The sequence below is a fragment of the Oryza brachyantha genome, chromosome 6 (genome assembly GCF_000231095.2).
Source record: "Oryza brachyantha chromosome 6, ObraRS2, whole genome shotgun sequence".
NCBI lineage: Eukaryota > Viridiplantae > Streptophyta > Magnoliopsida > Poales > Poaceae > Oryza > Oryza brachyantha.
Window position 1 is genome coordinate 19,939,776 of NC_023168.2, and position 25,041 is coordinate 19,964,816.

Sequence of the window (25,041 nt, forward strand, 5' to 3'; positions counted from 1 at the left end):
CAGTATGCAGCTTTGACAACTGATATGTATTTGAATTTAGTCGTGGAAATTAAAGTACGGTATGAAAATATCCTTTGATGAAAAGGCCTAACCTCACTAGGATACAAGTTTTTTGTACATGAGAAAACATATTCTGAGCAGCAATCCAGCCCCAATGCTGAAGCCACATTTTAGGACTATGGAAGCTAGGAAAGAATATCAACTCAACTCCAAATCTGAAGTCTGAACTAGAAACACCAACAAAATCAGCTTGATCAAAACACCGCCTACAAGAAGATACTGAAAGAGACATCATTTTCTGCTACTGATAATACACAGTTGCATGGTACAATCATTTGATAAGTCAATTCTGTTCACTAAGTACAGTAATACAGCCAATCTCAACCACAGCAGATGAAAGGTGGTTCATGAGGCTTCTGCCGTTTACTTTGGCACTGTAGAGCGAGCACTGATGGAAGAGTGGTATGTACTGCTCCTCTGTTTGCGATATGAAGAATAGACATCATCATACTGGCCAATCTCATTTGGGTCAGCAGAAGCTCCAAGACCCAATCGACCGGTTGACCCTGGTTTACTATCAACCGAACCGTCTGCCCGCATCCCAGTCTCAGGGTTTACAAGCAAGTTGGGCGGTGGCGGAATACATGCACCACCCTTACGAGCAGGAAGGTCCCTCTCATAGTTGTCCCTGTCGTAGTTATCATAATCATCAGGCTCACTTTGCTTCATTGGCCCTTCCGATGGGTTTACCTCCCCAATCTCCTTAAAGAACTTCGATACACGTTCAAGGATCTCAGACTCTGGAATAGTGGATGGTGGAATCATGGTAGGGATGTCAAGTGGACTCAAGGGGGAGTATGGCACTCCACTCCCAATTTGCATCTTTCGCACCATTCCTGGAATCAAACCAGGGGGGAATAGTGGATAAGGAGGTGGATTTGGATCATTTGTGGTAGCGGGAGTAACAGCGGTTTGAGGAAGCACAGTGGGGGTTTGAACTGGCAAAGATCCTGGAAATGCAGTTTGACCTACAGGAGGGTAAACACCAGCTGGAAGTTGGTTTATTGGAAATTGTGCAGGAGGCACTGGTTGGGGTGGAATAGAAACAGGATGCTCCTCCTGTGGATCTGAGGACCATTTCGAGGGCTGCTGCACTGATCCTGAAATGATATCATCACTGTATTTAGGTTTACCTCCAAAAGCAAAAGGTCCATTGTGTACAGATTAAAAATTAGTATTGCAAAAAGATGATGTAAGTTGTAACAACAGAGAATTAATTTGTAGAATGGTTTAATTAGGAAAATGTAAAGAATCAGTTTGTACAGTAGATTAATTAGGAAAATAGAAACAATCAAGAAGTTAGTAGTTGATTTGAGAGTGAACTTCGTAGGTAAGGCAATAGCATAGTTCAAACATACTGTACATCTTAACAGCTGAATTGCCCAAGGTGAAATGCAGTGAACTGCCTATATATTTCAAACGTACCAACTTATAAAGTTTCTATTGTTTGGCATTAACCTGTAAACATAATAGTCATGACAGTTATCTGATCAAAGCAAGGAAATAGCAAAAAAAAAAAAGGAAAAACCTTATGTCAAAACTAACACCTCAAAATTTTCCAAACTCATATGAGAAAAAAAAAGTGCTGGCCAACGTGGCCAACGTAGACAACAGGTACAAATATAAATACTAACAAAGATGGATAGAGGACACACCTGAAAATGCTGATGGATCTGGTGAAACATGCCGTGGTTGCAAAGGATATGATACCCCACCTTTCATGTCTCTTTCAAGGTTAGCGATGGTCTCCTGGTCATAAACTTCCTTTGAACCCCAGAACTGCAGGATTTTCTCAAGGCGCATCTGATTATCATCTTTGCTCTGTGGATTGCTATATATCCTGGCAAGCATAGATCCCAGCACAGATCTAAAAGCCAAAGCCTCATTGTCAAGGTCCCGAGCATTACTTCGTCTTTGTAAGCTGCAGAAAATGGAACATCCTCAGGAAAGCACTAGGAATATATTAAAACAAACAATCGAAGGTCATGTGCTCATGACACTAATTAGTTTCTCCAGATCAAATGCACAGGAAGTATCAACAAAACAGTATGATGAGTGATAGGAATCATATCGATCTACTTTATTTGATTCATATTACATATTATCGAACACTTACAGCATATAGCAGAAATAACATCATCAAGCTATCATTTTTAATCCATGCATTGCATTTGTATTTTATCCTCAAATGCCGACTTCAACACTGTTGCTTGCAATGAGCTGATTTTGCAATCGCTTTGATGAATCGAGTTATTCTAATGCTAATTTACATTACATAGAAGCTAACGTCTGATTATGAGTTTACGACCCTCCTGACAAATGGATATGGGCCATATGGCCTATAAGCACAAGCTAAAATAGAATTGACTTTTAGATAAAGCACATCACACATCTATTAGGGACAAACCACAGTTCATCACAAAGTTTTTGAAGGACCAAAAATGCCTAAAGACTTGGCAGGGACAAATAATTAAAAAGGTAGTCCTAACTAGCAACGAAAAGGGACTTGCTAAATATTAGGCAACTAGATATCTTCAGAGCAGGAACAGGCGAACCAAGGAATTGTTTTTTTTTCCCTTTGAGTACGTGATTTATACAGTTAATCACATCATACAGTTCGCCTTCATTTCACATAAGCAGAGAAATAGATCGACTGAAGAACTATGTCCTTCACAAAAGGGCAGTAAGGCATGATAGTAACGGTTTCTATACAAAAGCATATGTTCAATCGAAGCCGTACCTTTCGAAAAGAATATCATTAACCAGGAAAATAATGTGGAGCTGCCTCTCTGAATCCTCTAGAGCAAACACTCTATCCTTAAGAGCTTCAGCCAGAGCCGGCGCAAATGGTGATCTTTGCATGAACCATGTCTTGGCACCCTTTATCGACTCCTTGGTGCCATTGAGATTGGTAAGCACCTCGTGCAGCTCAGCTGCGACATCCACCGGAAGCGGGCCGGAGAGGCCCTTGAAGGATTGCGGCGCGGCGTCATACTCGCCATGGCCGTGAGCAGCAAAATGCTGCTGGTGCTGGTCGTAGAACGTCGGGTAACCCGGCTGGTGCATCGGCGGCGGCCCCCGCATCATCGGACCTAGCGGCGGCATCATGTGCATTGATCCGGGAGGGTACGGCGCCACCGGCGGCCGCGGCGAGACCCAGAGCTTGTACCTGTAGTAGGCGTGGCCTTCCCCGCCGAAGATGAAGGCGTAGTCCGGGTTGTCGTGCTGCTTGTCACGGATCACGACCTCGAACTCCGGCCCGTTCTTCGCGATGTACTCGACGACCTTGTCGATGCGCTTCTGGAGCTCCGGGTCGGACGGGGGCGGGGCGGCCGGGGGAGGCGCGGAGTCGAACGGCGGCGGGTGCATGTAGGGGTGCGGCGGCGGCGGGGAGGGCGACGGCATGGCGTGCGACGGGTGCGCCGCGAAGGGGGGAGCCTGCTGGTGCGGCGGGAGGTGCGGGTAGAGCTGCTGGGCCGGCATGGCGCGCGGGTAGGGCGCGTACTGCGGGAGCGGCGCGCCGAAGGGCGGCGCGGCGTGCGGGTGGTGCGGGTACTGCGGCGGCGGCGCCTGAGGGTGGAAGCCGTACTGCGGAGGAGGTTGCTGCTGCTGTTGCTGCTGCGCCTGCGCGTACGCCATGGCCGCGGCTGCGTAGTCCTGGGCTTGCCGGTCCATGAGAGGGCCGGGTCTGGAGGGGAGGGAGGGAGGTATGGCTCGGAGCGCCGGTGATGGCGGCGGCGGCGGAGGGGAGAGGATTCCCGAGACTCTGAGATAGCTCGAGCTTGTACCCTTTTCTTTGGATGAAATTACACAAACAGCCCTGGTTACTAAACACTCCATTTTTTAAGTTTATAAATCAAAATTTATATTTTTCAACTTAAATTTGAAGGTAATTTTAAGGGTTTTTCACCGAAGTTTATTTTTCACCCACTAAAAATACGTATATAAAATATTTATCAAAAATTATTTCTTTTATTCATAAATATGTATTTTGGTTTTTTTCATGAAACACCCAGACAATCATCCCTAGCTTCTAAAAATAACCCTAGTTGTATTATGAATTTGTACTAAATAAAATCTACAACCTTAAACTTAGAACTTTCTATAGTTCTTTTTTAAAAGAATCCTGGTCCTGTTGTGGGTGTGTAGTATATTTTGACACTTCCATTCATGATGTAAACTTTAATATTGTCTAGATTAATATTGTTGACAATAAATTACATGTATATATAATATTAAACAATATATAAATACAGACATAGCCAAAAAATTTATAACATAAAACGGCGTAGGCATATAAATATTCCTTCATGTTTAAAATGGCACTGGAACCATAGCTTGTAATAATAAATGTAAAATATAAGATTACGATGACTCTTGGCCCTTGATATTGGGAGCTTCAGACCTAAGTATATAGAGTAAAATTAAATATTTAAAACAAGAATACTGAGGCCTGCGAGGCTAAAACCAAAAGTAAATGGTAAGGCATACCCAATACCTCTTATTGTAAGATTTTTTCTTTCTTATCTAAATTTATCTATTAATTAGTATATATAATTTTTATATGTCTAGGTTATTGGCCTATATATGAACCTTGACGAGAAGCTGGGTAGTCAAGTAGAAGTAGCTATGTTCATCTCCCAGTGTTCCACAAGTAGAAGTAGATGGTAGCGACCGACGGTGGCAGGACTCCCTCCTCTCTCTTTGCGGCGGCGGTACGGCGAGTCGGCAGGGCAGCGGCACGGAGACCCACGTGGCGCCGGGACGGAGCAGCGGCCCGACGACCCGGTGCGATGGCGCATCGGCCGGCCTCCTCGCCGCCCCTCTCCAATGGTGGTCGTAGTCAGTACTCCCTCCCCTCTTTGCAGCGTTTTTTCAGGCCCACACGTCATTAAAAGTAGTGGTGGTGGCAGATTCACTATCTTTTTAGTATGGTATAGATTAGAAAAAATACCTATGAAATATTATCGACCAAGAAATGTTATTCTTGGTTTGGGCTCGCCGATGTCACAGGATACACCCCTGCCAAGAAAAGAGTGATACAAGGGAGCAGACAGCCGCAGATACGAAGAAGATTATACATAACATGTGAAGAAATAGAAATCCTACAGAAATCCTCTAAGTATCAGCACTTCAACTTGATTTCAAGATAGTTCCCTTGAGCTAGCTGCCAACATATGCTCCATGATGCCGAGCTAAACCACTGCATGCGTTTAGATATAAATGATGACAGCACCATAACACTAATTAATCCATATACTGAATACCAAACATTACTTGAATAGGCCGCCTCACATTATCCATACAAGCCACTTGAATCCAGGGTAATAACGACCGACAGTTTGCACTAATGCGACAATAATAATCTGTTTGAGAACAATGCAACTTGTCTTCAAAGAGATTGTCGAGATGCTTAATTCCTAATGCCAGATGTATAAATTATACATGAAGATAATAACCGGCTGCCAGCCACAATTTCAGTGCTAATTTGTGAAAACCCAACTGGCATGGCAATGAACACACAAGAACGTCGTCGTCGCCACCCTCATACTTCACGCTTCTCCGTAATGTTGAAATCTTCGTCAAGCTCCATCTGCATGAATATACTAGCACACAAGAACGTCGTCGTCGCCACCCTCATACTGTAGGCAAAATAGGGCATAAAATGTCAGGATGAAGCACTCGGAAAAGTTCAAGGTTGATGTCTGGGAACAGAAGCATAAATGCATAATACAGTGGACCTTGTGAAGAGAGAGAAGGGGGGGGGGATGTATTTAATATTGAAAGAAAAGGCTTTAAAAATATGGAAAGAGATCACCAAATAAAAGAAAATCAAGCAACTACCATATGCTATAACAGAGCTGTTGGATTATAGAACACAAATAATACAGACAGACATAAAAGGTAAAGCAAGAATCAATCAGCAGACCTTGAAAAATGGACTATAACATTATTATCAGATTTTATTCTAGCTAAGTGAGTTACCTGATTTGAGAACAAAAACAACTTTGGATCATAACATTAGTTAATGTTTACTGAGAAATAACAATGAGCAACCACTAGAACTTGCAAAGTTAGAGCAATCACAGAGAACGTAAAGAGAATAAGCAAGAAAGCATCTCACCCTATCTGTAAAAACATTGCCAGAGGAAACAATGTTCACTTCCTCATTGTTGTCACCCTCCCCTAAATTCCTCTTCACAGGTAAAACTTCTTCTGTCTCAGTTCCCTTGCTGCTTTGAAAAGGTTCTAGAGCATCTTCCGGTCTATATTTCCCTGACATGGGAATTGAGTTGTCATAACTCTCCCTCTTCTTCTTCGCTGAAGCCACATGTGAGAGTAATAAAGATGTCAATCATACCGACGAGAGGGAAATCATGGAGATTGTTTAATATCTAGTTAGGCAGAGTTAATACAGAGAAATCATTCCACAATAAAATCGATTTCTGCAAACATCTCATCTGGTTCTTACCACTTCTTCCTTCTTCGCTTGTTGAGAGGGCAATGGATCTTTTTCTAGCTGCTTCATGATTCTGTCGTTGATCACTTGGACTCATATCATAAGCATTATACGTATCTTCCTTAGCAGCACTAGAACCCTGATCCTTGCTACATGGCTTCAAGGTATCTGAAGCAAGCAAATCAGCGAGCCTCTCAAAACGAGCTTGGGACCTGCAACCCCATTAATGTGTTAACGCTAATAGATGTAAAGACTAAAATAACCAGTCATCTTCTGATTCAGACAAATAGAAGTATGTAGATCATATGTGTGACAAAAGGAAACCTGCCTTTTTAAATCATCCTGAGCTTTCACATAGCGTGCATGTGCTTTGATGAGTTTCTTTGTTTTTGAGGCCATCCTAAAATGCAGATCAGTATTATGAATAGTCAGAAGATATGAGTTTTTTAATCAGCTGGAGATTCCACCAACTGATTCTTTTTCAAAAAAAAAGGGAGGATATGCTCATGTTTCGTAGAAATGGAAAACCTTTGGCAAGCATCTTTCTCTTCGCTCAATTGTGATTCAAGATCGGCTATCCTGCTAGAAAGTGCAGATGCTTCATTGATCTTGCCATTCAGCATCATCTGCAATACAAGGAAGAAAGATAAATCACATAGGGTGCAATATCAACATACAGGAAAGAATGAACAAGCAACTGTAACTTGGTAAGGGGAATTTGAGAAACCTCAATCAAGCGTACAATAAGAAAGTGCATAAGGCAATTAAAGGAATTCAAAAGGGCATCTTATTTGTCACTTAAAAGGGATAAAGTAGACCATCGATCTGTACAATTATAGCATAAGGTAATGCCAATATTTGCCAGATCATGGCTCTTCTCATCAATATTTGGTGAATCTGATTATCTCTGAATGTATTGGACACCCCGTGAACTTCAAAATTTTAATTTTACTCACCACAAAAATTTCGAGATATAACAATTATAGTTACGGCAGGACAACAAAATATAAAAATTGGACTAGTCCATATTTTATATAAACTAAATATAAATTGCAGCTAAGTAGCCAAGTGGTCAAAACAACATATGTAATGCAGGAATCAAAATTTCAATATGTGTCTGCATATAATTACAAATCAGAATTAACTGATAACTGTGCCAGATACATGTGGATGGAAGACATCATACCTCCAGTGTAGATTTCTCCTCTCGTAATGCTTCCATATCCAGTTGAATGTGTTGCAGCTGCATAACATAAATAAATATATAAAACAGATCCAGTAGCATTGGGACAACTATATCTGTTTACTAGCAAGATGGATTGGACAGATCAAACCTGTGCTTCATTATCATGTTTATCATCAGCATTATTGGATATATCATCCTTTTTTCTATCATCATTGTCAGAGGTGTTCAAACTTTCTGATGAATCAGTTTTTCCGCTATCAATCTTCTTTCTATGCCTTCCCTCACTGAAAGAACCAGAGAAGCATACATGAAGATAATTGCATAAACCACCAAATTGCAATAGAACTATCTTTTGTAAAACAACAAACCCAAAGGGTTCCCTCCTTAAACACATCTAGATAAGATAGTATTATACTCCACAGTAGATTGTTGTATAAACACAAGGGTGCAGAAAATAATCTTCTTGATAACCTTGAAGTATCATTTGTGTGAGAGGATCACCGTACACACTTGCACAGCTCTCATTTAAAGAACAAAATAGTCCAGTGAACATAATCACTTGTACAGACCACCTAAGAGCAGCATGCTAATCTTTGGCTGATGATTGTGTGGTTGTGTAGATTGTAATTTATACTCAAAACACTATAGATGTGACAATAAGTGTATCAACAAGCAAAAGTGCCTTGAACATAAGCATGTCGCAGGCCACCTGCCAATACCATGGATGCATCACAAGCAAAGGACATTAAAAATTAGCAAGAACCAAGTCATACGTCATGTAAAAATAAGAATATATGCCCAGTAAAATAGACAAAAATAAGCATAACCACACATAAGGCCTCCATTACAAAGATGCATGTGTAGTGTACTCTTGCCCCATACCTCTTCCTGATGGGAGATCTTGAATGACTAGAACCTACAGAGGAGATTTCAATATACAGAAGTTCAGATATTGTAAAGAAGTTTAGAGATAGAATGGACTAGTTAGAATGATGAACTTTCTTAGAGGCAGATTACCCCTATCTCGAGAGTGTGGTCTCTGATCACGGAAGAAATGACCCCTGGCATCTCTTTCAGGGGAATTCCTCCTATGAGGTGAGTATCTTCTCAGATGCCTGCCCCTAAAGTCATCAGGTCTATGGTCCCGTCTCCCTACAATTCAGTATGGTATATTTACATATATGTATGTACAATGAAGCAATACGCCACAAAAGATGGATGGGACCATACACAGGTGAGGCAGCTCACAGACCCATTAAGCTTACCACAACCTTGAGCCATATGATTATTCAATTAGCAAGAAGTAGCAGAGGCACCAAGATAACCCCAGAGGGAATAAAAGAGAAGATCCAACGAGACTAATGCATGAGAGACCAATATATGATCACGTATTTACGTGTATGATGCACCACTTAAAACATAAATCCAGCACTTCATAATATCAGTCATGTGAGGTGGATAATTGATGGGAGTACCCAAATTTTGACAGAAAACTGAGATTACCACCAAGAATGATCTTCCAAAGTCCAACGTCACCAAATAAGTCTAATGTCACTTGTCCAGATATTGTTGGTATTGACTTCAAAAGTTATTGTTCTGTGATCATACTTGAAATGGCAGGCAAGAATAAAGCCCAAGAAGAAACCTTGACGCTGTGTATTCAACAAATATATTTCTAAGTGCTTAGCACATTAAGGATAATATGCATCTGATTGAGACAAGGATCCACATAATATCCCTCAGGAAATCTTCCGTAACAAGATAAGCATTCCAGAGGCCATAAAATGTCTGATTACCGACTGAAAAGGAATGCAACGGAAATAGGATGTGTCATCTTCTGCAAGTGGTCAGTTCGACCAAATCCTCTTTGGGGAAAGCTAATTTGTACAGTAGCAAAAAATGATTAGCAGGCATGTCACATTGTTCAAGAAACTTTGGTAGTTAAGTACTACTCCCTCCGTTCCAAAATGTCAGTATTTTTAGGATTTCAATCTTATACCAAAATATAAGCATTTCTAGCATCATTCACAGTACTACTTGTCTCATCAGTCACTTCTCATTTCAAATTATTTCCATTTTATTCCCAACTACACTCACACCCCCATTTATTCTCCATTTATTAAGGAGCAACGTAGTATTTTCTTCACAACCTTAATCTCTACTAAACAATCTAGAAATGAAACATATTGGGACGGAGGTAGTATATCACTCTATGAAAAGGATAATATATCGGTGATAAAACAGTAGAACAAAAGATATGACACAAACAAATGGAATTATTTGCGCTCTTAGTTCTGTATATAAATGGTCCTAGTGCCAAACTTGCATGATATCACATGAGTACCAGGTGTAGGATGTAGAGTTTATATCTTCCAACAAGTAGCCAGAGATAGAAACCAGGTTGTCAGCTGCTAACAACCACAATGATCTGTATATCTTACAAGGGAGCTCTTGTCAGATGTTACCATTGTTGGTGTTCTTTTAGATATTTTCTCTTATTACTAGCTCAGTTCCACAGCATTTCCAAAGGTTCTGCAGAAAACACACAGATCAGATGGCACTAGTAGCACTTCCACTTTGATGTACAACCAAAACATCCCACACTCTGCCACATTCCCCACTTGCAGCCAATCCTCTGAAGACTATAAACAAAATCCAACATAAACATGTGAAAGGGTGTACATTTCAAAAGAATACGCTGTTCCTTTCTTGAGGCCGTCATAATACACCGTGAATCTTCTGAAAAATCCGTAGATCATATCAGCCTTCCAAACTGATAGTAAATCCCGCAGAGACCCAGTTTCATTTTCTGACTGAATATAATTTCCTGTGAACAATCGGTGGACTCGTACGCAACAAAACCTCGACGTAGACAGTAATCCATTGCAGAAGAACATATTAGAACCACCTAGATGCGGATCGAGCGCATATGGCAACCGCCGAGCAGCCGGAGAACAATAGAGAAGCCGATGGGAGGGGAGCAGCGTGAGGGGTAGGGAGAGGGGGGGGGCGCATACCAGGTCCAGTACGAGGCGGGAAGGAGGAATGGGGCGGCGGGCCGCGGAGCTCGGCGTCGCCGTGGGCGAAGCTGCAGGAGGCGCGGGTGCAGTCGCCGCGCCTCCACAGCGCGCACAGCTTCGTCTTGTACGCCGGGCCGCGGCGAGGAGGACCCATCATCTCCCTCATCACCCCCCCCCCTCCGCTCGGTTTCTCCGCGGCGGCGAGAGCGACGACGACGAGACGAGACGGCGGCGAGAGTGGGGGGAGAGGAGAGCAGCACGACGAGCACGGGGCGGCGGAAGGGAGGACGGCGGCGAGGCGAGGACGAAATGAGCCCTACAATAGGACAAGCCATCCATGAATATGTGTGATCTGCCTCTTCATGAGCGGCCCAACAAAGCCCAACCATCCGGCCCAGCCCATGAGAAAGAGCTTGCTCTTTTTTTTTATTACTAGTATTTGTTTGCGGTGAGAAAGTACATTTTCAACGACCGGAAAATTTGCGGTTCGCGGAGCCCAGGAAGGTCGATAGGTTTTCGCGGTTTCTGGACGTGGTTCGAAATTTTGGTTAGAATTTGGAACGTTTGATGATAAATTCAAGTGTTAAACAGTAGATTTGATCAAAATTCAGTCCAAATTTATCCATAACCGGCCTAAATTTATCGATAACCGTGATACCGCCAGGAGTCAGAAATCCGGCGGTCAACCGGTAATGTAAATCCTGCCGCAAATACTACAGGATGAACGAACAGACTCTGCTGACAACTACAGCATGAACGAATCTGTATATTGCTAATTGCACACAGGATACACGAGTAATCTGTCTCTAGTAGATACTATATCCCATAGACAAATACTACACATCATCTGGTTATTCAAGGTGCAGGAAGACATCACCTTTATCACCACCATGTGCACACAAGACAAACATTATTACATGCGCAAAAGGACACGCAGCAGAATTCAGAAAGGTCGTTACATCAGGAGAACCCAAGAAGGTCTCTTCACATCAGGAAGAAGGGCGAGCCGATTCCGAGCAAGGGAGAGTTGCTGCTTCCGCGCATGTTGAAGCCTCGGAGACGCTCCAGGTTCATCACATCAGAGTGGTCCACGAAGAGATTTACCTACATTCGCAGGGCAACACGATTAGGTAAACACAATGGAAATGCAATCATAAACGAGTGCTGGCTGCTGCTTGCAAAACGGTCTTATCAGAATTGTGCAGCTTAAGGGGGTGAAGTGAAGATTCAATTACCCGTGGCCCGTATCTTCTGACGAACCACTCGGAGGTGTTGGCGTTGGATGCCTCGAACATGGTCTTCTCGAGCCCAAGCCGGCCTACGATCTTGGCGATGATGTCTGCCCGTAGAGAGTCAGCGCGCTGGCAAATGTCGTCGGCATCGATCATGATCATGTCTGCGCCTGCTTCCAAGCACCTCTCGGCCCTCCTTATCAACAGGTCAACATTCTCAACTCTTTCTGCACCACATCAAAGAATGCATCATAGGAAAACGTATTATGATCTCAGACATGCAATAGTAAAAAAGAAAGAAAAAACTGACGTTGACACATGTACGCTGAACAATGTTACACGGAAAAGTAGTGCATATAAACAAGTGCATGAGAACACTCAAGCTTATAGTTACCTGAACTCTGCTTCACTGGAGCTATGTATGCCCCAAATGCCCTATCTCCCGATGGAGGAATATCAGAACTGTCAAACTTCAGTGAGAAAATGGGCTTTGCTCGCAAACCGCTGGTCTTGATGAGCCTGACTAATCTAAGGAGAGCTTCTTCTGGGAGCTTGAGAGATCCAGCATTAAGCTCAATGTTGTCAAATCCTAGTGCCTTGCACTCCTGCAACAGAATATCAACTATTATGTATGTGGTTTCAGAATTTTTACGGACCATGTCAAAATGTACACCAAAACAAACAAAATGTCTGCATACCTCGACATATTGCTTAAAAAAAGAAGGTCCTTGCCGCAGAAGATGCTCTGCCCAATCGCCTGTACTCACATATATGTCATGCTTGTGTGCTAAATCAGTAATCTCTCTAACCAGTTCTTTTCCCATCAAACTATGAGATCCACCAGTAAACTTCAAACCATCAACAAAGGGACTTAGAGAATCCAATATTTCCTAAAATCAAAAAGGAAATGGCACCCTTCAGAATGAGCCTTAGCTGATGTCTAGGATGGTGAAAAGAACCAGCACAATCACTAATGCATATTTATTCCCCTATCCCAATAGGCTCATTTTTTTTCTCTTAACGATGAATCTAGATTCTAGAATTTTATTTGTTTGAAAAGGAAACAGTAATCTAAAATCTTCCTAGTGATGGCTTCAAATCTTCAATGCAGCAATAACGCAACAAGAAAGTTCATGCTATGTACTTACGGAGACATAAGAGGGAAAGCCTGCTTAATAATCTATTCTCTCTCTTCCAAAATTATAAACATTTCTAGTATTTTTTTAAGCAAATACTATGGTTAGGTCAAAAGATACTTCCTTAGTCACATGAGTGATCAATTTTTTTAATTTTGAATTATTTGATTCCTTTTTCAAGCAACTGATTAGCTGAGGAATCATTAAATGATGTGAATCATGAAAAACAGAGCAGGAATGAATGTATTGAATCCTAGAAGTGCTTATATTTTGGAAGGGATAGAGTCACTGATAAACCTAGCTGATGTACATTCTGAGTTCCACAAATATACCAAATGATACACAAACCGACGGTAATTGGTAATCGCATAAACTGAAGTTTCCAGCGTGCCAGCTCTGTTTATAAATTAGCTACTACTATTCACTTAAGGCACGATGAAATTGAGCACCAAAATAGTGCTTCATTTTCAAACAGAATCGTGCAATTATCATACTATCATGTGATCCGGTGGCGAGTCCGGAACCAAAAGGGCAACCAACCTAAGGCATAATTCAACAGTCCAGCATCGATCCACACAAAGCATAAACACAAATGGGGACGATGGAAGAGGCGAGGGTGAACCTGCAGCGCGTGGCGGGCGGGGCGGAAGGCGTAGAGGGGGCTCCTCATCTCCGTCACCCCGTACCGCCGCGGCTTCTCCGGCCGGTCGTCGTCGTCGTCGTCCCCGTCGCCGAAGCCGCACCCGCGCAGCGACAGCGCCACCACGTCCTCCCTCCACCGCCTCATCTCCATCTCCGCCGTCGCCTTCCCCTCTCTCTCTGCCACTGTCGCCGGCCACCTGATCGAGCAAATAAAAAGGCGAAGGGGGAGGAAGGAGACGGAAACTTGCCGCTCCTTCTGGAAGCGGACCGGCGGCCATGGTGACTGACGACGCGTGGCCTGACAGGTGGGGCCCATGTCGGGACGCTTATCCAACTTGGAATTTATTGAATTTTTAATTTTATTTATTAAATAATTTACCAATGTAATTTTGCATTTTAAAAAATTACAAAACTAACCTCCTGCCGTTCTCTGGATGGCGGAAAGGTGACGTGGCAAACGGCCACTCGTTCGCGACGAACGGCCCAAATAAAATATGTTGCTACCGAGACTCAACCTTTGGTCTCCTGGACAGAAGAGTGGGTCAATGACCACTAAGCTATGATACACTAAGCTACGATAATAATTGTGATTAAAAAATTACATATGTTATACATATACGTATCTAACTTCGATCAAAAAATTCTCGTTTCAATAGAAAAATTTCCGGGTGGCACGGTAAATTTTGTATTTAGGCCCTTTCCGCCCTCACCTAAATGCAAAATTTGTGGTGCCACCGTTTCGTACCGTTCGTTGCGACCGAATGACTGTTTGCCACGTCACCTTTCCGGTCTCCTAAAGGGCGGCAGGAGGTTAGTTTTGTGATTTTTTAAAACGCAAAATTAAATTGGTAAATTATTTAATAAATAAAATTCCAAAAATTCATCCAACTTTAGTAGGTGTGGGCCGGGCTAATTAATTATGGGCAAATACAATCTACTGGGCCTTTGTACATGGAAAGCCCAATCTGATTGCAAAGCATGAGGGAATTTGCTTGGGGTTTGGCTAATTAGGCCTTTTATAAGTTCGTGTTAGAGGGGCACACGTGTGAACCAAAACTTTTAACTTCAAATCAGAGCTATTAATTTCATATTGGAACTTCCTAGATCAAACTTTAACGACCAGTTGTACACTTCCATCACCTCCAATTCGAAACTTTCAACTCAGATTCAAATTTCAAAACTTTCGGTTTAGATTTGAACATACTTAGACTTGAATCTGTCAACTACAATTATTTGAAACTTTCAACTCAGTTCAAAACTTTGAACTCAACCTTGGAAAACTTTCAACTCAAATTATTATTTATTATTTATGATTAAAAAATCATTAAGCACTAATAAGTAATGATGGTGATTATAGTTAAGCAGATTAGTGTCCCGTTGCACGCGCACGCTAGCCTCTCGGATTTGTTCGGAACATGTACAAGGCTATGTTTGAAAAAACATTTGTCCATAATCTCCGACTCCCCAAAATACTATAGATTTTCATTAGATTTTGGGAAATGCGAGAAATCTGGCTCTTGAATAGTCTCGGCAGCTGGCTACTCATTAACAATTTCTCAAAATCTTGAGCTACCCAAACATCGCCCAAGTTCAACTTGGATTGTGTTTTCTTATATAGGGGTTGTTTGTTTGGAGGGACTAATCCATAAATCCTTCATTTTAGTCTCGTTTAGTCTCTAAAATATCAAACAGGAGGTACTAAAACTATCTAGTTCCATAAGTCCCTAGGGGAGGTGCTAAAAGGGACTAAAGGCCTATAGTACACCTACTCTACTACTTTAAACCTATACCTATAGCTATGTATGTGTGCTGTGTACTATAGAGTAGGTCATTTAATGAAGTTTTATTCTCTTTTAGTCCATCTAAACAAACAGAGTAGGACTAAAAAAGACTTAGTTTTAGTCCTAGGACTAATTTTTTGTTTTAGGACTTATAGAAACAAACAACACCATAGTTTTCCAACTAGTTCATGATTTGGATGCGTATAGTTTGACGTAGCCCTCCAAGAATGATGAAAATACTCTTGTTTGGTACGGGTTTTACTTTGAAAAAATATTTGTCAAATTTAACAATTTGGGTGATCAACAACACAACATGCCTAAGGGTAGTTTGATTCACTCTGGTACTCATAAAGTTTTGGCGGATTTATTTAAAAATGTTTTAAAATAGCCACCCTGATCAGCTCTTGCTGCTAACCTGAGCATCACATCGCATCATCGCTGGTGAATGGTATCCTAGGATTTGCTAACGGCCACTCGTAGTTGGATCATGCCATTATTCGATGACAAATGAACAAAAAAAACTGCCGCATTCAGTGCCGTTGTCAATCAATCAAGCCATAGCTATAGTTCCATTGGCACGAACTGAACTGTTACTGATCAGCTGCCCATCTCGCTGCCAATGGTTTATTTGCTCGAACTTTTTTTAATCCCCATAGCCCAGTAGTATTATTACAGTATTTTGTTCAAAGATTAGAACAGAGTGCATTGTACCCAGTGCCAAAGATTCTCCTATTTACGATCCGTTCGTCCGTTTCTGGTCCCCTTGGAAGTAGCAAAACGTCTGAAGACTGAAGAGTGTGCCCATGTCACTGACGCAGTCCATGCATAAAACCAAAGAGCAATTTCAGAGGCCACCCAGTCCCAATTGTTTTTACTATCTGTCATACAAGATAATGCCATCCTCCAGCTAGTTGCATACTTGCATGTGCCATTGCGACCCACTCAGTTTGAACTTTGCATCCATGGAGACAATCTAGCTAGCTGAAGGTAGAAGAAAGCCATGATGAGGTGAACTGCAGTCATTGCAGTGTTCAGGTTTTTCTACTCTCTCTGTTCATCTTGTAGATGATCTTTTTTTTTTGTTGAGTGATTAGTATCTGTTTTGGATTTCTCTTTTGTTGGCTAGAGATAGAATCATAGAATGTGAGATGTGTGTATTGTTGAAAATGGAGTAGCTTTACTTTGGCAGCAGTTTCATTGTCCGGCGAGAAAGGGGAGCCGCCGGAGGAGGAGAAGATGCCCACGGTGTGGGCGGCGCTCAAGAAGTCACTCAACTGCAAGTCGGGGGATTCTTGCGGTGTGATCGAGCGGGAGGAGTCTCAGGGCGTCGTGACAGGCGGGAAGAAGGCGGCGGCGGCGCCGCCGGCGCCGGCGCTGCGCAGGTCGGGGTGCTCGCGGTCCATCGCCAACCTGAGGGACGTGATCCACAGCCAGTACGGTGGCAGCCGGAGGCAGGAGGTTGCCGCCGCCGCCGCCGTCGCCGGTGGTGGAGGGGAGTGCGGTAGCCCGAGGTCGATAGGGAGCAGTGACGTGCTGAACCCGGTGACCCACGACGTGCTGCTCGCCGCAGGGCCGGATGCCAAGTGCGAGCTCCGGATCAGCACCCCCGGCCGCGGCGCGTGGGGCGGCGGGGTGCCGTTCCCGCACAGCCCGCTCCTGCTGCGGTGCAGCACCACCCCTGTCTCGACGAGGAAGTCCCCGTCTGCCATGTCGCCGCTCCGCTCCGGCACCGTCGCCGATGACGACGACGGGGCCGAGGCGCCGTCGCCCGCTCCCGCCAGGGCCTCCTGCGAAGTCGGCGTCCGGTGCCACCGCTGCGGCGACCGCTTCGCCAACCACGACTCCCTGGAGTCGCATCACCTCTCCAGACACGCCGGTGAGTAGAGTACCGAACACCATGGACGAGTCAAGCTAAGCTTTGCCCTGTTTCAACTTTCATCATCCATGGCGGTCGGCCGGCGCGTTCTTGCAGTGACCGAGCTGGTGGAAGGCGACTCGTCGAGGAAGGTGGTGGAGATCATCTGCAAGGCCGGGTGGCCGAAGTCGGAGAACGCACTGGGCCGCGTCGAGCGGGTGCTCAAGGTGCACAACGCGGAGAGATCGGTGGCGCGGTTCGAGGAGTTCAGGGAGACGGTGAAGGGCCGGGCAGCGAGGCTGCCCAAGAAGCACCCGCGCTGCCTCGCCGACGGCAACGAGCTGCTCCGGTTCCACGCCACGACGCTCTCCTGCTCCCTCGGCGCCGGCGACTCCTCCAGCATCTGCACGTCGGGGAGCTGCAGCGTGTGCCGCATCATCCGCCACGGCTTCTCGGCGACGAGGGAGGTCAGGGACGGCGTCGGCGTGTTCACCACGTCCACGAGCAAGCGCGCGCTGGAGTGCATCCAAGAAACCGGCGCCGGCGCCGGAGACGAGGCCGAGGCGGCGAACGCGGGCGTGAGGAAGGCGCTGCTGGTGTGCAGGGTGGTCGCCGGGAGGATCCACCGGCCACTGGAGAACCTCCAGGACGTGGCCGCGCAGCCGGGCTTCGACTCCGTCGCCGGCAAGGTGGGCGCCTACGCCAGCATCGAGGAGCTGTACCTGCTCAACCCGAGAGCTCTTCTCCCCTGCTTCGTCGTGATCTGTAAATCTTGATGATCTGCGACGTGTTTAAGAATCAAGAATCATACTTTGTTTGCATAAGATTCGGCTTAGTTCTCGGGAATCATTTGTTTTGAGTGATGATCTGATGATTATTCTGATCCAGGTGTTGTTCTGTTCTGTAACTTTTGTTAGATGATGGCGATTTTTTTTCTGTACATTTTGCTATTGTTTCTTCTTGAAAAAAAATAACAATTGTTTTACTAGCTGTTTGCTTCTGTTTCGAAATAGATTTGCAAAGACGTGTTTAGCATCCCTTTTTGTGGTGAGTAGGCACGTGGCATGTATGGAGTCGTGTCATATACATCTATAGGGTGGTAAATTGTAGAGCACTCCTAATTTTTTTACTCCCCTGTTTCGTATTGCTTGGTCGCATAGATTTATCTCTGTCTGTTCCCTTCTTGTTGGGACTTCCCTCAGCCCTCGCCATCCTTGTGCTACACTAGCATAGCACAGCTCATTTAAATTTGGTTTTTATATTTTTTTAGATAATTATCTAAAATAGTTTTATTTTCTATATCTCTTTGTACTCCAGTGGATTATCTAGAGATAGGATAGATGTTCTGCTGAAGTATAATTTTTACCTATCATTCTCTATTTTTTAATGTATGACGAGATAGATACTTTGTTGGGATGCTTTAACAGCATCTTCAAGAAACACTAATATTTTACTTTTCAATAAATTATATTAGTTTCAACGAATAAATATTGAACATAAAAATTACATCATCGTTCAAAATAAGCCCAAAACTAAATAAGTTAGATAATTTTAAGTATGTATAAATATTGAGAATAGACTTAAGAATTTGTTGAAAATATATTTTCTAGTCTAATTATCAAAATTCAGTTGCATGGAACAATATGTATAGCTAATTGAGTTCTTGTGATGCTCTACACTTCCTTCAGGGTGCACTAAGTCAAACCTATTTAAATTTGACCAAACTGGTAGAACAGTATACTAATATCCAGAACATAAAATTAGTTTCATTAAATCTAATATTCAATATATTTTTATAGTATATTTATCTTATGTTGAAAATATTGTATCTTTTTACGAAGTTGATCAAACTTCAATAGATTTGATTTAGGACAGGGGTCGTACTGAAAGTGCTGGTTTGTTCTGAAAGATCGAATTCATACCCCCTTAATGGCTTAATCTCTTTTCAGTACAGTACATTACTGAATTTAAATGGGTACTTCAAATCGGCCCAAATTAGGAAACCAGTATAACACGCAAGAAGATGCTTTTCTGGCCTAAGTATTCATCCTTCGGACCAATCAGACAACCCAGGCAGCAGCCTGGCCAGCTACTAATTGGAGCTGTCAGCGTCCTCCAGGAATCCATGATCAACGCACTGTGCAACGCTGTTCTTGATTATTTCATCCACATCATGCTCGAACCTGAACCCCAAATCCGTCAGCCGTTTGGACGACACCACTGACGGGTTCGAGCCATGGAAATCCTTGTTTAACCTGCAATTAACATCGATCACGCAAAGACATCATATCAAGAAAAGATCAGTTAATCAAACACCTGAATGAAAGAAGAAAAAAAGAGCAAAAATCTGAGCGAGATATGTGTGGTTGTGTTTGCCTTTCTGCAGGCTTGAAAGGTGAATAGTGCAAGGACAGCAGCTGGGCGATCTGGGCCATCGGATAGCTCCCTCCGGCGCACAGATACCGTCCATCCGCTTGCTCGTTCTCCATCAAGAACACGTGCGCGTCGCACACGTCCTGGATGTGTGCGAGCGGTACGCACCCGAACCTGGAGTGCACGGAAGCCAGCAACGAATACAGCTTCGGATCACCTGCTTGTAGACGAACACAAATTAATTTGCAGTACAATTTATGTTGCTGTTGATTATTGCAAGACTACCACAATCTGTATGTGCTCGTGTGAAAATGAACACGAACCATCCATTCGTTCGTGCTTATAAGTTAAAATTTAAATTTTAAAAATTAATTTAAAGTTGATTTTAGGAGAGTGTTTTATTTTAGTTTATTTTTCGGTTTTTGTATTTAGATCGTTGAGAACACGTATATAAAAGTTTTGTATGAAAGTTATTTATTTTTTATTGTTAATAATGCTTAATTTCAGGGTCGAACTTGTTGCCTGTAACGGGTGAAAGGAGGAGCTGGATGCTGGTAGGGACGGCCGGCGTCAAGAACGGCCCGGCCACCGTCGGCAGCACGAGCGACGCCAGGTTGATGCCGTTCTCCCTCGCGAACCCGAACGCCGCCTCCTCCGTCACCAGCTTCGTCAGAATGTACACCTGCGAGATGATCCATCCATGGTGCACAAGCTCAGAGAATTCATGAAGTGTAGCATGTCAGGTGTACATTACGGTCGTGTAGTACGCACCCAGCCGATGGGCTTGGCGGTCCAGACGTCGGCGGCGGCGCGCAGGCAGGACTCGTCGACGACGGCCTTGCGCCAGCGGCCGTCCTCCGCCGCCGCCGCCGTCATCGTGCTGATGGACGAGGTGAAGACGACCCTGCGGACGCTCCCCGCGCGGACGCATGACTGCAGCACGTTGATGGTCCCCCTCGTCGCCGGCTCCAGCGCCCGTGTCCTCACATGCTCCTCTTCAAGAGAGTTCAACCAAGCACACGCAAAATCGATTAATTATGGCCAATGGTTTCAGACTTTCAGTGCTTTCGTGGTTTCAATATTATAAACGTGCATATTTATGGTGCGATATATTTTATAGTAATTTATCTTATTTTTTTAAAAAAAAATTATAACTATATACTGTAACATTTAAGAGATGAGTGGATGTTCAATTAATAGTTCAAAAATCCATCTCCGGTCGTACAAATCTTGACTTACCAGAGATTAAACTTCGTAAATTACACGGCGAGATCGAGAGGACAGTGGTTTGATTAGTGGTTACCGATGTTGTCGACGTCGGGTGAGACGTGGAGGTCCATGGAGGCGGCGACATGGAAGAGCGCCACGCAGCCGCTCGCGGCGGTGTCGAAGCTGCCCTCGTCGGCCATGTCCGCCCGGAACACCCGCAGCTGCTCCTTCTCGTCCACCGCCGAGAACACCTGCCACGCCTTGGCTGTCGCCGAGCCTCGGCCGCCATGATCGTCAGCTCACACCTCACAGCCATGTCGCCGACGATGTATTCATATACGAGCGGCCGGCCATGGTCGGAGATGCTGCCGAGCTCGTCGACGTACCTGGGTCCCGGGCGGTGGCGTGGACGCGGTAGCCACGGCGGAGCAGGGTGCGGACGAGCCACGAGCCGACGTAGCCGGTCGACCCCGTCACGCACACCGGCCCGCCGCCCGCCGCCGCGCGCTCCTCCGGCGAGCCGCCGCCGCCGATGCTGCCCATCTCCACTAGCTAGTTAGATCTGGCTGCCTGCGGTGTGCACAGCACAGGTTGCCGACTTGCCGTTGTTTTCGTGACTTTGGACAGCGTCTGATCTGATTTGTTGTTTACCATTTTAGTCGCACGTGGATAATAAGCTTGGTGGATCTAATTTATATATTTTTATATATTATAAATGTATTATAGTTAATAAAAAGTTAGAGTTTTCTTTTTTTTCTCCCATAGAAATTATTTTTCTTTACTTAAGAAATTTAAAATTTTAACTTTAATATAGAGTAAGTTTATATTTTATCCTTAACTTTTATATCGATAAGATAAGAAAGAACGTATTAAAAAAAATTCGACAAATTATTTCTTTTTAAATATACTATTTAATTTTATAAGAAAAAAAAACACCCGGATATACGCTACGATTCTATAGATTCTAGAACCATACTATGTTCTGGAACCTGGACAGGTGTCCGGTTTCTTCGCTTACGACTGCCTGATTTGATTATTTGATATTGCGTGCCATATCTGCTCTGTTGATTCTCAGCGGTCAGCACAAGCTCCTCAGCTAACATATGTGTTTGTTTCGCTTTCTTAAGAAAAAAAACAAATAACATATTTATAAACGAATAATAATTTATAAATAAATTTTTTATATACGTGTTATTAGCAACCAAAAACAAATATTGAAAAATAAACTACGATAAAAAATCATGAAATCAACTCTAAATTTAAAGTTAAAAATTCAAATTTTAACTTATAAACGAAAAGATGGGACCATTAATAAGGGCTGGTAACTGGACAAGCATGTCATGGATGCAAAAATGCTGCAACTGTATAAAAATTTACAAGAGAAGACTCAGAATCTAGAAAAACATCAACTCATTTGGGCATAATACAAGAGGCAAGCAGAGTTCAGAACGTGGGTACACTTTCCATGCTAAGATGATCCCTCCGAACCTCCTTCCTTGAATACCTTCAGCCAATTCTCAGCACTATCAATTACTTCACCCGTCTTGACCAGGTAACGAACCTTGGTTCCATCCTCGAGGAATTTGTGTCCAACCCTACTCGCCACATTCTTTTCCTTTGAGTAGAGCATCACATTTGAGCTGTGAATGGGACCTTCAATCTGATCAAAGCAAAATATTAAGTCTGACGGGTTAACAATCAGTTTTCTGAAAACAAGTAACACAGAAATAAGTTTCAAAGGAAAAAAAATGCTGACCATGACAATTTCACCCGGTTCATCTTCTGTGCCTTTCTTGTGCTTGGACTTCAAGTTCAAGTCCTTCACTATCACAGTGCTGTTGTGCTTAAAAAGTCGTGTAACTTCACCGACTTTACCTTTCTCACGCCCTGCGATGATTTGTACTGTATCGCCTATCCTAACATGCATCTTGTGCAGAACGGGAAGGCTGTTTGGTTTACACTTCTTTCTTTCCCATCGCTTAAGCTGCATTGCAAAAGAGAAATTTCAGGCATTAGAGAGTAAATAGAAAACTGCGAGTGATGTTAGACTAAAAAAGAATTGTTTGTACTCACCCTCATTTGAATTGGGCATGTCTTGATCATAAATCTAATCTGCATATCAAATTTATGTATATCTTGTCAGAGCTTCATATACAAGAGATTGACAATGTGATATCAGCTGCTTCTAAGATATGACATGAATCATGCATAGCGGTCATAATGCTTTAGGCCAGAAACTAGAGAATCATCTTTGATCTTTTAGTACAATTTTATTTCCTCTTTCCTGTGGTAGCAACATTTTATATAAATCATAGTACAACCACAATATATAGCTCTATCACTTCATTCAACACCATTTTTTCTGCCATTGCTATTTTCCAGGTAAGTTGGTCTATACCCTCCTTTTGTTATTTGCTAGTAATTAGTTAAGAGTGATTTTTTAGGACAAAGTACAGTAGGCAGCTACGTAGAAGAGTTAAGAGACACCACAGAGAATATAGATGAGACAAAAATGAGTTCAGCCTAATAAAGTACAATCCCTTTGTTCCATATTATTAGATGATTTGGCCCTACCTAAATTTATCCATGATCAATAAATATGTTTTATATTAGTATCCAGATTCATTAGCATCTATAAGAATCTAAAGAAGGTCCGGACATCTTATAATATGACGGAGATAATACTATGTGCAAATCATTTGCTGCATTCTATTGAGCGAAATGAGCTTATTTTCCCATCATCGAGTTATTTAAACTTAGGCAATTGTTTCTGACCAGCAAAAGGTGATATATACAGCAGATTATAACAAAAGGTGGTCTCTGTCTCACTAGTAGACATTTATTTTAGAAAATAATCCTCTGCTTAAAAGGTCAAATATTTTATCTTCACCGTTTATACTGCCATAAGTAAAACGCAAAAAAATGTTCAGTCATTCATGTAAAACAATATTCAGGTTTAAACTGAAACACAATAATCCCCATTTCATAGTAAACAGCACGATTTCTGGATTCCCTCAGTTGAAATATTCAACCTTGAGATTTCAACCATTCATTGATTCATCCAAACGCTCCTTACAGTACCCACCGAGGTTAAAAAATAGCACAATGTCGAGGTTCAAGCCCTGAATGCTGGACCTGAAGGCAACACAATAGTGTGAAGCGAGGCAGACATCACCACCAGTGCAATGCCACGCTGTTAGAGAGCTCTAAAAATCCTAAATCCCAATGCAAGACGGCATCTCCAGCAAGCAATAAGTGCAGAGCAACAGAAAGGAAAGGGGGGACACAAAAAAAATGAGAATCGGAATCGGGAGGCGGCACAAACCCCTGCCGGCGCGGCGGAGGAGGTGGAGAGCGGGTGCCCCCAGAAGCTGCTGGTGCTCGCCGCGCCGGGCGCCGAGACGGAGAGGGACGCCATCGCGCCCTGCAGCGCCGCCACCCCAGCCATCGTCGTCTTCCTCCTCTCGCACGCTCGCTCGCTCGCTCAAACGCAAGAGGATAATGAACGCCTCCTGTGCTCGCGGACAGGATAATGGACGAACCGCTTTTCTACATGACATGTGGGCCTCGCGGCCGAACAAAAAGGCCCACCTAAAAGTACCTTGGGCCCAATTATAATGGGCCGCACGCAATCGTACTCCTTTCCGGCCCAACGTACATAAGCCCAACTTTAATGGGCCGTACCGCAGTTTAGGCCCAGGTTTATTGGGCCTCAGGTCTAACATGTGGGCCGCACGTATTTAGTTGAGATGGGCCGAGAAGATGAGGCCCAGCACACGCGCGTCGTCGTCTTCCTCGTCGCGTCGCTCGGCTTCGTCTCCACACCGAGGAGGCGCACCGCGCACGCATCGGATCACCACGTCACGCGCCGCGAGATGCTGCTTCGGCGGGGGGCAGGCGGGCGCTTCCCGGCTTCCGGCGGCTTCGACGTCGCCGTCGTCGCCGGCGGCGGGACGCACAAGCCAAGCGACAGTTGCGGAGGCAAGCAACCCCCCGGTTCTCTTCCGTCCCTTTTTGCGCTTTTCTGGGCTTTTCTGGGACCCATTCCCCCTCTCTCCTAGGCGCTTTCGCGGTGACGATTCTACTG

General features: G+C 43.8%; 6 protein-coding genes across 8 annotated transcripts; 1 reads left to right on the plus strand and 5 right to left on the minus strand.

Moving 5' to 3' along the window:
• Positions 1-19: 19 nt before the first annotated feature.
• On the minus strand, positions 20-3,853 carry LOC102713647 (calcium homeostasis endoplasmic reticulum protein). Its single transcript, XM_015838198.2, has 3 exons — positions 2,801-3,853; positions 1,716-1,981; positions 20-1,160 (listed from the first exon to the last, which is right to left on the minus strand). Exons 1-3 carry the CDS (start codon positions 3,733-3,735, stop codon positions 424-426), a joined length of 1,938 nt encoding a protein of 645 aa, XP_015693684.2. The 5' UTR covers positions 3,736-3,853; the 3' UTR covers positions 20-423.
• Positions 3,854-5,006: 1,153 nt separating this feature from the next.
• Positions 5,007-10,912, minus strand: LOC102714928 (zinc finger CCCH domain-containing protein 13-like). Of its 3 annotated transcripts, none has more exons than XM_006656326.3 (10): positions 10,724-10,912; positions 8,724-8,858; positions 8,589-8,622; positions 7,855-7,990; positions 7,707-7,763; positions 7,049-7,146; positions 6,849-6,920; positions 6,533-6,732; positions 6,185-6,381; positions 5,007-5,702 (listed from the first exon to the last, which is right to left on the minus strand). In XM_006656326.3, the coding sequence occupies exons 1-10, from the start codon at positions 10,890-10,892 to the stop codon at positions 5,667-5,669; spliced, it is 1,134 nt and encodes a 377-aa protein (XP_006656389.2). In that variant the 5' UTR covers positions 10,893-10,912; the 3' UTR covers positions 5,007-5,666. The 3 variants fall into 3 exon arrangements, with proteins under 3 accessions (XP_006656389.2, XP_006656390.1, XP_015694268.1); XM_006656327.3 differs by having other exon boundaries at positions 5,011-5,702; positions 8,972-10,796; XM_015838782.2 differs by having other exon boundaries at positions 5,012-5,702; positions 8,959-10,796.
• Positions 10,913-11,472: 560 nt separating this feature from the next.
• LOC102715398 (protein HEAT-STRESS-ASSOCIATED 32) lies at positions 11,473-14,014 on the minus strand. The gene is made up of 5 exons (XM_006656328.2): positions 13,717-14,014; positions 12,657-12,848; positions 12,353-12,563; positions 11,962-12,185; positions 11,473-11,830 (listed from the first exon to the last, which is right to left on the minus strand). The coding sequence occupies exons 1-5, from the start codon at positions 13,885-13,887 to the stop codon at positions 11,711-11,713; spliced, it is 918 nt and encodes a 305-aa protein (XP_006656391.1). The 5' UTR covers positions 13,888-14,014; the 3' UTR covers positions 11,473-11,710.
• A 2,667-nt stretch (positions 14,015-16,681) lies between these two features.
• Positions 16,682-18,285, plus strand: LOC102713921 (the record flags this gene model as incomplete). The annotated part of the gene is made up of 2 exons (XM_006657195.3): positions 16,682-17,393; positions 17,490-18,285. Coding segments are annotated over 2 exons (1,371 nt in total), but the record flags the coding sequence as incomplete, so codon positions are not given.
• A 968-nt stretch (positions 18,286-19,253) lies between these two features.
• Positions 19,254-21,607, minus strand: LOC102714200 (putative anthocyanidin reductase). The gene is made up of 6 exons (XM_040525367.1): positions 21,341-21,607; positions 21,049-21,219; positions 20,517-20,740; positions 20,268-20,427; positions 19,749-19,962; positions 19,254-19,627 (listed from the first exon to the last, which is right to left on the minus strand). Exons 1-6 carry the CDS (start codon positions 21,495-21,497, stop codon positions 19,465-19,467), a joined length of 1,089 nt encoding a protein of 362 aa, XP_040381301.1. The 5' UTR covers positions 21,498-21,607; the 3' UTR covers positions 19,254-19,464.
• Positions 21,608-22,292: 685 nt separating this feature from the next.
• Positions 22,293-24,472, minus strand: LOC102715672 (50S ribosomal protein L24, chloroplastic). The gene is made up of 4 exons (XM_006656329.3): positions 24,280-24,472; positions 23,028-23,066; positions 22,711-22,938; positions 22,293-22,614 (listed from the first exon to the last, which is right to left on the minus strand). Exons 1-4 carry the CDS (start codon positions 24,400-24,402, stop codon positions 22,423-22,425), a joined length of 582 nt encoding a protein of 193 aa, XP_006656392.1. The 5' UTR covers positions 24,403-24,472; the 3' UTR covers positions 22,293-22,422.
• Between the last annotated feature and the right edge of the window lie 569 nt (positions 24,473-25,041).

What these genes read in the sequence shown, in the direction of transcription:
- LOC102714928 (XM_006656326.3), bottom strand. Translation starts at nt 10,892, where the DNA reads ATGAGGGAGATGATGGGTCCTCCTCGCCGCGGCCCGGCGTACAAGACG. An exon ending in AGATCTCCCATCAGGAAGAG is followed by an intron (nt 7,991 to 8,588) that starts GTATGGGGCAAG and finishes TGGTTCTTTCAG; the next exon opens with TGAGGGAAGGCATAGAAAGA. An exon ending in AGGAGAAATCTACACTGGAG is followed by an intron (nt 7,147 to 7,706) that starts GTATGATGTCTT and finishes CTTGTATTGCAG; the next exon opens with ATGATGCTGAATGGCAAGAT.
- LOC102713647 (XM_015838198.2), bottom strand. Translation starts at nt 3,735, where the DNA reads ATGGACCGGCAAGCCCAGGACTACGCAGCCGCGGCCATGGCGTACGCG. An exon ending in AATGATATTCTTTTCGAAAG is followed by an intron (nt 1,982 to 2,800) that starts GTACGGCTTCGA and finishes CATTTTCTGCAG; the next exon opens with CTTACAAAGACGAAGTAATG. An exon ending in AGATCCATCAGCATTTTCAG is followed by an intron (nt 1,161 to 1,715) that starts GTGTGTCCTCTA and finishes ATATCATTTCAG; the next exon opens with GATCAGTGCAGCAGCCCTCG.
- LOC102715398 (XM_006656328.2), bottom strand. Translation starts at nt 13,887, where the DNA reads ATGGAGATGAGGCGGTGGAGGGAGGACGTGGTGGCGCTGTCGCTGCGC. An exon ending in CCGCCCGCCACGCGCTGCAG is followed by an intron (nt 12,849 to 13,716) that starts GTTCACCCTCGC and finishes TTTTGATTTTAG; the next exon opens with GAAATATTGGATTCTCTAAG. An exon ending in TCAGAAGATACGGGCCACGG is followed by an intron (nt 11,831 to 11,961) that starts GTAATTGAATCT and finishes CTGCGAATGTAG; the next exon opens with GTAAATCTCTTCGTGGACCA.
- LOC102715672 (XM_006656329.3), bottom strand. Translation starts at nt 24,402, where the DNA reads ATGGCTGGGGTGGCGGCGCTGCAGGGCGCGATGGCGTCCCTCTCCGTC. An exon ending in CCTCCGCCGCGCCGGCAGGG is followed by an intron (nt 23,067 to 24,279) that starts GTTTGTGCCGCC and finishes TTTGATATGCAG; the next exon opens with ATTAGATTTATGATCAAGAC. An exon ending in AACCGGGTGAAATTGTCATG is followed by an intron (nt 22,615 to 22,710) that starts GTCAGCATTTTT and finishes TGCTTTGATCAG; the next exon opens with ATTGAAGGTCCCATTCACAG.
- LOC102714200 (XM_040525367.1), bottom strand. Translation starts at nt 21,497, where the DNA reads ATGGGCAGCATCGGCGGCGGCGGCTCGCCGGAGGAGCGCGCGGCGGCG. An exon ending in CGCCACCGCCCGGGACCCAG is followed by an intron (nt 21,220 to 21,340) that starts GTACGTCGACGA and finishes GCTCGGCGACAG; the next exon opens with CCAAGGCGTGGCAGGTGTTC. An exon ending in ACCCGACGTCGACAACATCG is followed by an intron (nt 20,741 to 21,048) that starts GTAACCACTAAT and finishes ACTCTCTTGAAG; the next exon opens with AGGAGCATGTGAGGACACGG.